This window comes from Uloborus diversus, chromosome 10 (genome assembly GCF_026930045.1).
Source record: "Uloborus diversus isolate 005 chromosome 10, Udiv.v.3.1, whole genome shotgun sequence".
Classification (NCBI taxonomy): domain Eukaryota; kingdom Metazoa; phylum Arthropoda; class Arachnida; order Araneae; family Uloboridae; genus Uloborus; species Uloborus diversus.
The window spans coordinates 21946349-21960621 of record NC_072740.1 but is presented as its reverse complement, the minus strand read 5'-3'; the positions used below and the strand labels follow the sequence as shown (position 1 = coordinate 21960621).

Here is a 14273-nt window from a genome sequence, read left to right as displayed (position 1 = left end):
ATAAAAATTAATGCGAATTTACTTACAAACTGTGCGACAAAGAGCATTTTTATGTTTAATACAAACTCTTTAATACTTAGGAATTAAATTCCCCTGAAATAGTATTCGAAAATAAACTACGGTATTAATTTTTACGCGGATTTGTAGCAAAGGTCAAATATTAGAATGATTAAATTTGTTTCATGAGTTTAAAGCAACACTTAAAAGCAATTATAGATTTTCAGTTTAATCTTCTTTCTCAATACCACACATTATTTATTGAGAACAATTGTTAGCAAGAATAAGTACCCCCTGCCTCTTTTTACCTCAAAGCACTTTGTTTTCTTTAAACACTTCCTCTAGAAAAAATTAATCTCTTTATGCAGAATTTCCTCCCTTTTTTGATCAAGTTTTTTGAACACACCAAAATAAAGGCAAGTGTATTTATATTGCATCAAATTTACCACCAAGTTTATTAAAATCTTTGTTGTTCTACTTTGTTTTTGTTTTTGCGCAACACGGATAAAATATTTTCGTCGTGAAGGGGAAATTTATCGTAAATCGATAACAGCATCGCCAAAAAAGATTGTAACAAAACTACGAATTGTAATGCTTTCACCGCATGCCACCCAGGGCCATATTTTTTTTCTCTCCTAGCAAAGTTATGGACAAGAAAACGGTTCCGGAGAGTGAAAATAAAGTATACAAGGGCCAAAAATTGTTTATCTAGATTCCGACAATATATTGCTCCACTATTGAACGAATCTTGAATTGTGTAGCACGATTTATTTTATATGCCGACTCTCATCGAAAGGACTTCATTAGAACGCAATATAATGAAAAGTATTTATGTAAAATTTGTTTTAAAGAGATTAAATTTTCTGCTGGAACAATAAGAAAATAGACACAATGAGAAAATATATTTCTAAAAGTATAGTATTCCATTGCTTGTAACATGCAGTACTAGACGTACTCAACACTATACTGAAACTATACTACAGAAATTACATTATGATACCATCTGTAAACTTTCTGATGTCGTAAGGTCTTTAGAATGTAATAATAGTATTTAATTTTGTAGTTATTTGAGTTATTTTGAAATTTTTTTTGTAGTTATATATAAATATTATATATATATATATATATATATATATATATATATATATATATATATATATATATATATATATATATATATATATATATATATATATATATATATATATATATATATATATATATAGTGCTTTCACGATTCAGATATTTTAGTCCACTACGTGTTACTATCGTGTACGTGAGGGATAAATATATGGCATTAATATATTTTTAATCATTTAAAATGCTCTATCTTTTTTTTAAAAAATCTACCTCTATTTTTAGTAAAAATGTCATTGTTTTTTTTTTATTTCAGTACATCTTTTGGCAGAAAAGAAACTATTTCCCATATCGATTGCTCCCTACTTACCTTTGGTAGCTCCTCTTTACTTGAGTCTAAAGCAGGAAGATGGTGAAAGGACGGTATGTATTTTTTTCTACTTAAAAATATCTACGCATTGACTCCATATGTTACATATATAATTTTAATATGCTCCATAAGTGCATAGATTTTGCATCTAAATATTAGTACCTTCCACAAATAGAAAAAAAAACTGCAAATTTACAATGGTTTAAATCATTACATGTGTTTTGCTCTGTCTTCTTTTACAATATGCGAGAAACAAAACTGATATTTTAAACGTATTAAAGCATTTGATAATTTTAAATGTAAAAAAAAATAATAAGAAAGTTCATTTTTTCAATTACGTTGCATAAAACATTGTTATTTTTTAGCTTTAGACATTTTATCTTTTTTTATTTTTTAGACATCTCTCTAAAATTATAATGGATGAAAATAGTTTTAAACTATGTTTTACAAACATGATCTTCTTACTAGAGGACTTAGAGATAAACTTTAAAAAATAAAATGCTAATGTAATAAAAAAAACATTCGTATTTTACTACTATGCAAAAGAAAAATAAAGCTTTTTGAGAACATGATATATTAACTAGAAATCGATTTAAAATGACTAAAAAGCTGTGAATAATAAAATTAAATAAGTTATGTTTTTCTTAGTGAATCTTATTTAATTCCTAAATGAATGAACTGTTTTTAAGTGTGTATAATAAAGCAATGCCATTTTCTGTTAACAAGCTTATCTCTATTCTCAAAAATTATTATCATTAAGCTTTTAAAAGATTCACTGTTCTTCACTGAAATACATTCGTTTTGGTTTAATGGCTTCAGTGAGAATAATACTTACTAAAACTTAAAACAAATTGAATTTGGATATTTATGTTAGAAATCTGTGTAGATCGCACTTAATTCATTTGGTTAAAAAGGAAAAATTCTCTTATGAACATCTTTTTTTTACGCTTGCAGGAATTTAAACAAAGATATGAGAATTAAAACAGAAAGGAAGGAAACTAAGAAAAAACTAAAAAAGAGCATATTTTTGTATTTCAGAAAAGCATTGTGCAATCTGACGTTATCCTAATGAATAATTATTCTGCTTTTTAAATAGAAATGCTCAGTTTTGTTTTTTTTTAAGACCCTGTAAAAAACGTCTGAAGAAGCAAAACTGAGAAAGGATATTTATTTCACCTAACTATTTTTTTTTAATTTTTACTTTTATCTTGATTACTATACATAAAATAGGATGATTAAAAATGCCGACTTTTTTTTTTCTTTGCTTTTTTGCAACTTGTTTATTTTTTAACATTGCAATTTTTTACGACAAGCACAGAAATGCAAATATCAGTTCAAAAGTATTGCATACAATTCTCCTCATTTCCATTTTTTTATTTATTTATTTATTTACTTATATATATATATATATATATATATATATATATATATATATATATATATATATATATACTCACATGATTACTGTATTAGAAATAACGTTCACCAAATCACCAAGGATTTTTTCCCAACCCCGTCATTGCTTCCAGTTAATTCAATCTAACGAGTCATCTTTTTCATATGCCAAATGTTCGGATACCAGTAGTAAAAAGCTAGAATGGAGATTAATTATTAAATCCTTACATAACTTTCAAACTTGAAAACTATTCAAATTATGTTTAGCTGTCAAGGATGTTTTTTTTATCTGAAGCTCGATCTGGAGCCAATGCACAACAATTTGTATTTGAATCATTTTTATAACTAGTTTTATACACATATATCAACTAAATGTGAATTCAATCCAAACGTCTTAAATACAGTAAATGGGCCATTCCACGGAAAAGGGTCATTTTGTCCCGCACGTCACGGTTCAGTATGTTATTAAAAATAATTTTAACGGGTGATGAACAAATTTTGTTGCATAAAAAATAACGTATCTGTGATTTTTAAAGCAAAACGTTTCGTCATTACTTTTCCAAATTATAAATTTTTAGTGAAATATATGAACCAACACGTGCAGGACGAAATGACTTTTTCGTGAAATTGACCAAACATATTATCATTTATCAATGCGAAATACGCGCGGCTAACAAAATACACTACTTGTGAAAGCTCAAAATATCTCTACGTAAGAACGCGGATGTTTTAGAAGTTAACATTTAAATGTCTTTCTTCAACCCTCGCATCCTTTCTCACCCCCCCCCCTCTTCCCATTTCTTTAAACCTAACGTTTACAAGTGGAACATTTACAAAAAATATTATTCAGACTTTTAAAATCATGCCACATTTAACAATTTGAAAATACAAACTTATCATACTTTTTATGTTTCTTCCAACCTTAAAAAATACGATTGTAATAGATCAGCTGTTTTTTCACATCGCCACACTAAAATTCATTATTAAATACTACTTTTTCCATGTAATGTACTAGTGTTTAAGTAAATATAACTGTTGCTTATCCTCATATATATCATAATAAATGATCGAGTAACGATCCTGACGTCATCAACAATTAAACTCGTGCCATGTCATGATGATTTGATAATATTTTTTGGTAATGTTTGACCTGCAGGAATTAGCTTTATTTTGACACGGTTGAACTGGATCCGGTACCTTAACTACTTTACTGGTAAGACTGTCATTCAGGAGAATGAAGAAACTAAAAAATGGTCAACAATGAACACTATCTACTGTAGTTTAGGTTTCATTCAATGGAGTTAGAGTTAAAATGTCAATTATAAAAATATCACCAAACAGGCAATTGCTTCGTTAAAGTGTAGAAGCATTTTTTACCCGTCATACCTTGACGGGCGATTTTCTAGTCCTCATATATAATAGTCATTGATTAAGTATGCCAATTACAAGTTTGAACAGGACCCGGTAACTTAACTGCTTTACTGGTAAGACTGTCATTTCAGATGAATGAAAAACGAAAACGTGGTCCACAATGAATGCCATCTACTAGAGTTTAGGGTTAATCCACTGGAGTTAAGGTTAAAATTTCAACAATCAAAATATCACCAAACAGGCAATTGCTTCGTTCAAAAGTAGAAGCAATTTTCACCCGTTATATCTCTACGGGCGATTTTTTTTATTTATATTAATATTATTGAAATTTAAAACTTCAATTTTTTTAGAGCTTGTAAGATCGATAAACCCTTCGATAATAAAACATTTACATCCTCAATGATATCTGGTTTACTAAACAACATATAGTACATGCAAATACCTTAATATGTCTTCCGTGAACATAAAAGATGATTTTAAAAGCCTACTTCGTCTGCAGAAGTGCCCCGATAAAAGGTCACGGGAGGTCACTGTGACCTCCCAAAAATTCTCTTCTTCGGCAAATTTTGTCTGCGGCTTTTCGGCAAAACTATCATCACTCTGCAAAATTTGGAGTTCCAATCGGCAAAATTATTATCATTCAGTGAAATTGGGAACTAAATTCGGCAAATTGAAAATGTGCACCTTTCTGAAAATTTAAGTTCGGAGGGCTCCTGTTTGTTTGCCTCAAAAAATGGGATGAATAGTACAGAAACTAAAATGAAAAAAAAAAAAAAAGCTATCTGTTTTAAAATTAATTAAAAGATTGAGGAACTATTAGAGAAATATTATATCGAAAAAACATTCCGTTCAAAGTAATAAACCACCGCACGAAAGAAATAAATCAATGAGCAGATGCCTTATCCAATAAAACGTGGGAATGACTTAGTGCTCCTTTGACACATTTAAATTAATTGCAACCCAAATAGCTAAACGCAGGAATAAATTAATTGCTTCCTGTAGAAAACGGATGATACAAAATGGACTTTTAATCGGTGTTGGGAGCTCTTTCTTAAAGACAATAAAATGTAAGTTTCTAGTTTAGCGTCCTAGTTTTCATAAAAAAGAGAATATATTATAAAGAACTCTATATTTGCGATAATTTATTAAGACAACTTCCTAAAATAAGACTGCGCTAATATTGTACTCACATTTTGAAATACTAGCCTTTTCAAACATATAAATTGAGTTCCTATAGCTTTAAGCACAGTTATCGTGTTACTTCAAACATAAAAACAAATATTTTTACAGAAAACCATACAGTTGATTCATAGTTTGGAAAACTCTCAACGTTTGTTAAGGTTCCGCGACTGCCAAGTTTCGTTGGCTTTATCTCCAAAACTATGAGAAATATAACTCACGTTAGATTAAAGAAGTATAAATGCAGTGATCCACGAGATTTTCGAACCTAAATAGGAGGCGATTTGAACGTTTTTTCCTAGTTTTATATCTCCACCTCAAGTTCTACAAGTACGTCAGAGTCCTTGCAAAATATATATATATATATATATATATATATATATATATATATATATATATATGTGTGTGTGTGTGTGTGTGTGTGTGTGTGTTTTCAGAATACAGAGAGATACGCAATTATGTATTTAACTGTTACAAACAAAAAATCAGGGTGCTTTGAAATTTATGCTGTACACAACAGTAAACGTTGAATAAATGCGTAGACTAAAATGTGATTTTAAAGCTACGTATGTTAACTTATTTTGGTTTCACCCAATATGATTGGAAAAGTGTAATTCATCTATTAACGCAATCTAAATTCGATACATTTTAAACACATGAACTTTGTACATTTATTTTTTAACTGGTCTACCTTATTCCTGAAAAGAAAAAAGTTAAGTTATTAAAGAAGTACCCCCCCCCCCCCAGGAAAAAATATACTTTTTTACTAACTTCATTTTAACAATGAAAATTGTAGATATTAAAAAAAGCAAATATGCTTTCTTTAAAAACGTCATTGTGTTTTAATGCCTAGAATACAAAACACAACTTTTCAATCTAGCTGTATGTCTTTCAAGTCTAATGGCAAAATAAATCTTTCTTAGTAAGCATTTAAGAAAAATATTAAAATCACCTCATTTTTCATTAAGAAAAACTGAGTTTATTTTATAGCTTGACATAAATCATGAATTAATGTAATGCCTCAAAAATATGTAAATGTCCAAACATCATGATAATAAACAAAAACAAAGATTAACGCTTGAAACAATTGCTTCTTTGGGATTTTTATCTTAAATGGCCCTGGTACTTTAGATGAACGACCGGAGTATTTTCTTAATTAGAACTTGGAGAACGGTTTTTTTCTACTCTCAAAATGAGACTCATAAATACTTCAGAAAATATTTCGCATGGTGGAACAGCCCTTTTTAAGGAGGAAAAAAGCATTTTAAGTGCGTTTTAAACGCTTTCATAATTCACTCTTCCATAAATGGTAATTTCATGCTCATTTCGTAATAAAACAAATACTGCAAACAGAATTGCGTAGACCTTTAGCTACTTAATAAAATGTTAAGGGTTGTTTCAAGAATTTAACTGTGTCGTAAATCAATCCGGGATAAGTTATTTGTATTTGTAACAGCTAACGCAAAGAAAACGTATTAGTACCTTGAATTTCATCTGTAGAAACTACTTTAAAGGCAGTAAAGCAGAAGATATAATTATCTTAATTCAAATGGTGAAAAATAATTTAAATTGATTTATTTTACCGTTGTCAAACTAAACATAAGTAACAAATAGGTATAAGACTAAGAGAGTTTTTCCTTATACCAGCTTCATTTTTAGGCTGTTGGTTATTAATTTTCAGACCGCAGGGTTTATAAATATGCATTTCAACTTTTATTACACTAATTTTCACCCAAAACTGTGATTTCAATTTAAGAAAACCGTAAGGGTTATTTTTATGGAAACTGAATAAAATAATTTCTATTTCCTTTTTCGGCATCATGTTACAGTAAATTATTTTGTTAATTGTAAATGTGTGACATAGAAACTTTGTGTCCTATGTATATAAATGTGTATGAGATGCGAAAAGAAAAAATAATAAACAATGTTTTAAAGCCTGGCTTTAATCTTTGATAGTAAAATTTTTAATCGGTCAGGAAAATTCATTCTTTTTAATAATTTAGATATTTGATTATAAACCTTTTTTTAAGCAATTTAAATTTACTTTTATTAAGATATTTTTCATGATATTTAATGCCAAAATATTTTTTAAGTATTTCAGTGCGGTATATAAATTGTTACAAAACCTTTACTAGCTTTTGAAAAACTTTGACGTGGTTGGCTCTACAGATATGCATTCCATATATTACTAAAATGATTAATTTATTTAAAGTAATTGGGTTTTTTCTTAAAATGTAAAAAAAGTAATTATAATTAAAAGCACTTTCCCCTTTTATTTTAGCTGTGACTTGCTTGAAAAAGGTTGTTAATTAAATTTTCGATATGGGCGCAATATTTTGCAATGTAATTAATTTTATACACTAATTAAATAAAAATTAAATTTTTTTCGAAGTTGTAAACATGAATTATTTATTACTGAAATAAATGCTTCATTTAACCCTACTAAGCAAATTATTATTACTGAAGAACTAAATCTATGTATAATAAATGAAAGTTAATTATTTTGCTCGAACGGAGATCACATCTCGGTTTAAAAAAACCGAAGTACATTATGACTATTTGAACTAAAAACAAAATTAATAGTTTCAAATTTCAAGTGCATTTACATGTTTTCTCAACGTTGGAAACAAATTTGGAATTGTAAAAACAGTACGAGTCAGAAAAAGTACTTGAAATAAAGGATATTTCTCTTATAGAAAAATATTAGCTGGCATATTTCCTTTTATTTTAATAAATGTAACCATCACGATCGAACATTTTTCTAAAAAAAATCAGTGTTATTAGTTTTATCTGGCTATTGAAAGCAGATAAAAGTAAGCAGTTTGTGTATTGCGTTTTTTTTAATGTATAGGGTTCAACTCGTTCTTGTCTAATGCACACAGTTCATGTGATGTGGCTAAGGTGCCATAATATGTTAAAAGTAAAAATTAACTCCATATATAGGTTTAATTGAAATCAGACCAATCAATTAAATATTTTAATATGGTATTATAACTAGTTAAAAAAAGACAGTAAATGTATAAAAAACAAAGATGATAAACATCAGTTATTTAAAATATTATGGTAAATCGTCAAACATAACCCTTTCTGAAGCTTCAACATCATTTGATTAGAGTTTTGAAAGTCCTAGCTTGCAATAAATGCAGTAGAAAGGAAAATTAGAAAACCTTACTATACGAGCTCTAAGCATTTTTTTTTTCTCTTAAACAGAACTTGAAGCTTGCTTAAGCTGCCCCATTGGTCTTCCAATAATGCGATTCAACTAACTCTATTTTACTTCAAACAATTAGCTAATTAATTTAATAATGAAAAATCAAGAGATAAAGTACAGTTAGTATTAAATGAAAGTTGAGTGGCTGTGCCTGTTTCTTTTTTGATTGGTTTCCGAATAATGACAGTTTAATTGCCTAATATGCTTTTAAGTTCTAAATTTTGTCACGATTTAAGTTATTCAAATAAAATTACACCTTTCAGCGGTTTCAAACTAACAAGTACGAGCACTAAGCATGTATTTTTAAATTAATAATTTATGTAATTCTATGAGTTAGCCTGGGAGAAAAAAATTTCATTCTTCTATTTGCAAGTAATTAGTTTCGTCCCGAAACATTTAAATATTTCCTTCTATGAACCAAAATCCTGAATTTTCAATTTTCAAAACGAATGCGACAGCGACATTAATAGTATCTTCTTTTGATCTATTTCTTTTCTTGTTCAAAATTGTTGCAAGTTGCAATTGCGAAACATCAAATTAAGAATAGTCTCCGGTATCTCATCTAGGAATGCAGCACTTTGAAACAGCTCAATTAATCATCATTAGTGACAGAGATTTGAAAGTTTGGATTTTTCCACCGACTGTGACAAAAGTAATAAGATAACAATTCATACTGACATTTAAGTCTTGTCATTTGCATAGAAGTAGTTAATTTTCTAGGACTTTCCACTGTCTCTTTTAGTGTTATTTTCTGGCTCATTAAAATGCCGACTCTGAGTTCTGCCTTTTTAATCAATTAGTGTGGACTTGTGAAAGAGTCTTCTTTTCTCAAAGTTAATTGTTTCAGAGACTATCCGCAATGACTAAGAAAACATTTTCGGTAACATTTTTATAGTTTTTTTTTCTTCTAAAAAGATAGGTTAGTTTACATTTTTATTTTCCTAAGTAGATTCCTTTTTTTTTAAATCTGCAACTAACAGTTCTTTGAATTGAAAGTTTTATCGGACCTTACAAAGAAGCGTCTTTATTCTCCTCGGATTTATTTTTTTTAATTTAAGAATTATAACAAGTAATTGCGGATAAATATAAGGTAAAAATTTAACTTAATTCTAAAATTCTCTTAATTGGTTCTTTATATAGTATTTTAAGCTTTATTTTTTGGTTTCGTTTAAAGATCTTCATTTATATGTAAATAAAAGTATTAATATGAACTCAACTTGTTCTTTTAAATATGTTAAAAATATAGAATTATTGAAGCACTAGTCACATCCTGCGAAGCAAAAAAGAAAAAAAAAGTAAAACTTTTAATTTTTATAATATCTTCCCGATTTAAAATACCCCTCTTTACTGCACTATACATCAAGAAACTACTTTAAAATTTGTATTTTCTCTCATTTTCGTGTCGTGTTATATGAGTGATGTAAACAGCAATGAGTGGTACAACAAACTTAGTTTCTTAACTTTACAAAGAACTTACGTGATAACAAAGCATGCAGAGATCACGGATCTAAAACCTTGTCGTTTTCTAAATAAAACTAGTGAGCTACTAATAACTCCATTTATAGCACTTTGCGCATACAAAGGGTTTTTTTTTACAAAGATAAAAACAAAAACAGTTTACAAAACGAATAAACTTACCCTCTGTGTAAGAAAGATGGTATTAATGAGCTTCAAAATCAAACAACTGTCATTTGACTGTCATACTCTATTTTCGTCTGCTTACATCATGTCTTATTGCATTGACTAAGTAGGCGAAATTTGCTCTTACCGTTCTGTTTTCGTTTACTTGTTCGGCCGTATCTCAAACGGATGATTCAATTTACTTCCAAATCTCAACAAACAACTAATTCTATTTCCTAGATTTTTCTAGACGTAATTTCTTTATCAGAACTTTTTCCCAGATTTGGTGTAAAACCACTAAACTTTCACGCTTGTGGAGCTGGTGATATCAGTTCAGGAAAAATTTTAATAGTCTTTGCTCAATCCTTGCAAATGTTAAAACCGAACTTTTAGACATATTGGAGAGTTAGAAGTAGTAAGCTAGGTCTACGAAGGTATTTTATTAGTTATTTTTGCCTTGGTTTTATTAAGACTTAAGACTCCGTTCGTAAATAATATAACTATATTATTCGAAACATTTCAAGTAAGGTATTGTCATTCATTCCTTCGTCCTATAATGTTTCATTAAATAGCGACTCTGCGATAGATTGCGACAAAGCGAGCTCACTTTCGGCTTCCCGTTTTCCGGCCCAGTGATTAAAAGCCTAACAAAGCATACAAGTACCGGAAATTTAAAGTGTGAGGTGAAATGCCTTCCGAGCGATGGGTTTGTTCCGTGTCAAGAACGAAGTGATCGATTGGTCTTTGATAATGCCAGAAGTCATGATACTTTGGCACAGTCAGGGAATGTTTGAGAGCCAAGAAATGGATGGGAATACCAATCTGGCGGTTACATTTGCTGTCTAATTTCATGTTAATGCCCAAATTAGAGGTGGTTGAGGAGAATGGATGGGACGCTATGCTGAATTGCGTTTATTTGCTTCCCATTGATTCAATCCTCTTCCCAGAGGGATGCAAGTCTAGCTGTTTTGCGAGAGACAATGGGGTAATAAATCACAGCGTGAAATGTTGTTAAGAACTGCGACCCATCAAATTTGAAATTCCGCATAATGAAATCGATTTAGATCTAAAATAGTCTACTATCTGCTGAAAAAAAAATATTCATACGTTAAGCGAAATACGTAGGAATTTCTTCAATCATATTTACTTCTTCATTTATAAGCAATATAAATGTGTGTATGTGCAAATAGTGGCAAAAAATGGCTTTAAACTTACAGTAAGCTTTTCTTAATATCCACCTTGTAATTCAGAGGTGAGGAGCTTAGATGCAAAAGGGAAAAATATCGTTTTAGAATACCTGCTTTGAATAACCATGTTTTCAAATGCAGGCTAACACAAGTGCTGCAGTGACACATGTCTCCTTTTCAAATAACCAATTTAACAATTTAAAGTATATTTGAAACTGATTTTTTCGATTTATCATAAACAACTATTAAGCCTTAACATTAAAAAAGACAGCACTCCTGGGAACAGAGTAGTTCTGTAGTACAGACCGTGAAGGCTGAAACTCGGAAGTAAAAACCGCATGTCAATCAAGAACCACAGGCTCGAATTTATCTTTAAATTAGAATAAATCGACACTTGAAAAAGAATAAAAAGACATAAAACAGGTATTTTGACACATATTTGCTGTAAATCGATTAAGCCAACAAATGTTTTTTTTTTGCAAATTAGTCTGATGATATAAGGAAACTATGTCGAAATGTCGTCTAAGACGACATGTTCCCTAAGGTTTTTAATACATAAGCTAATTTCTCTGGAAGATATATTGTTCCATGAGACGGAGAAGTACAACGAAACGTCAAACACCCAAATTGCAAACCGTTCTCAGCGTGTCAATGGTAATACTGGTATGACGTTGGCCAAGTGAGGATGGAAACATATTTTTTAGGGGAGGGGAAAGAAGGTGAACTGACACATATTTATATTTTTGCGGAACACGGAACTTAAAAAAACAGATACTACGACTAATATTGCAGTGTGCAGATAAAGTAACATTTCTTTCTTTCTTTTTTTTTTTGCATTTGTGTTGGTTGTTGTAAGTTTTATTGTATAAGCTAGCTTATTTGGTTTCCACTGTTTTTTGCAAATTTCTCGAAAATTAATTTCTGCACATTCTCCCGTTAACCTGTCCACCGCAAAATATATAGTATAGTGCTATCACAGTTAATATAACTATTGTATAAATACAAACAAATGTGTAGCCTAACTTTGTTTTCTTTTGCAATAAAGCTACATAATGGAATGTCGTGTGGTTTTCCCCAATTCTGTTGTAAAAGTATTTTTGTGTGAGCAAAGTAGATCAATTTATACAACCAGTTACAAAAAGGGTCGACAGCTGTGTTTTTAACACGAATATTTACTTTGTTCCTCTTCACAAAACTTATATTCGGGGGGGGGGAGTAGTGCAGAGGTTGCTTAACTAGTTATTAAAGTAACATTTCGGTACAAATCTTCTACATTTAAATTCAATAGATTACAAGACTAATTGCCATCATCTTAAACACACTTTCCTGTAGTTCCAACGTTTTGTTTTATATTGGTAAAACAAACGTTTCAAAGCAGAATGTATATATTTTTCTTAGGATAAATGAATTAACCATTAAACATTAAAATTGATTGAAAAAATATTCATTAGCGTTTGACTCATTTCCACATCATTTAATTGCACAAAATCATTTTGTTGTAGATGAATATTTGGTTTATTTAAGCCCTTCTGTTTCTGTCAGTTCCATTTATGGTCATATCAATTCCCGGATTAATTTCATGTCTAAACATTTCACCAGGCTAGTAGTAGAGAATGTGTTAATAGCTTTGCATTATTATCTGGTGCGAAATATGTACCCGGTTCATTTACATTGCCCGATATCGAGCTTTCCTGCAAAGAGAGAAGGGATCATTCTTCACTCTGACTACATTTCAATTAATGGTCGCGAAAGAGCCGACATTGAATTTATAACTTGATGGATATCATTAGATGTGTACAGATCAGAGAACTTTGTTTATAATTAAGCGGTTATTACGGGAAAGAATTACTCATTTCAGATTCATTTAATTTCTCATTTTAAGAGTAATGCGCGTTTGTATATTATTCTACAAATGGTAAGTGCAGCATACAAATAGATTCGCAATTATAATTACCTGACAAAAAGGATAATCAAATAAAATTACCATACTTGAGCAGACACAGACACACACACACACACATACATACTACATAATATATATATATATATATATATATATATATATATATATATATATATATATATATTAGGGTGGTCCTTATTTATATGTGAAATTTTTTTTTCGAAATTCAACAAGTGACACCCTCCAGTTTTGTGACACTGTAATAAAAAGTAATCGGTGCAAAATTTGAACTCGATCGGTCAACAATAACACGTGCCCCTAGGACGTTGAAATTTAACACTTTTGATAATTTTCTCACAAATCTTCGAGTTTTTACTTCAGACCCCGTACATCGTTTCTCCTATGTTTGCAAAATATTTTTACAGCGTGGTAGCACTAAAATTAATCTTTTTAGTTATTTCATATCGTCTAAAGATTTTACATTGAATAAGAATTAAATAGTGCTTTAGGAACTTTACCTTAATCGTACGCTTTTCTCAATGTATCTCAATCGTGTACATTTTTTCCCGATAGTCTTGGACTGTCTGTAAAAATATTAAATTGCTTTTGTAACTCATATTTGGTAACTGGATTATGAAATTCTTCGATTAATTGTGCCCCTCTTTCAGTTGTATCATTTACAACTTTCAGCATTTTAACGATATCTCTTCCCTTTAAATAGCTTCCTTCATTTTGCCATGAATCAGGATCAAATAGGAAAACATCTTTTGGTGTTTGTAACTTATCAAACAGTTTTATTGACTTGTAATTGATTCTATAAAGAGGAAGATCTTTACTAAGAAAGTATTCCAAATCATCTACAGTCATCAGACACGTCTTCCTATTCAGCAAGCATTTTTTGAAGTAGTCTTTTCCTATCTTCAAAATTAATTCCTTCCTCCAATATGGACAAAGCTACTAGTT

At 29.8% G+C, this 14273-nt stretch overlaps 1 protein-coding gene across 1 annotated transcript in view; it reads left to right on the top strand.

Annotated features, from left to right (window-relative positions):
- The window catches only part of LOC129231365 (fasciclin-1-like), a 281260-nt gene that overhangs the window by 136325 nt on the left and 130662 nt on the right, over window positions 1-14273 (top strand). Inside the window, exon 3 of the mRNA XM_054865660.1 lies at window positions 1391-1497. Coding sequence (XP_054721635.1) covers window positions 1391-1497 — 107 coding nt within the window. The remainder of the gene's footprint in view (window positions 1-1390; window positions 1498-14273) is intronic.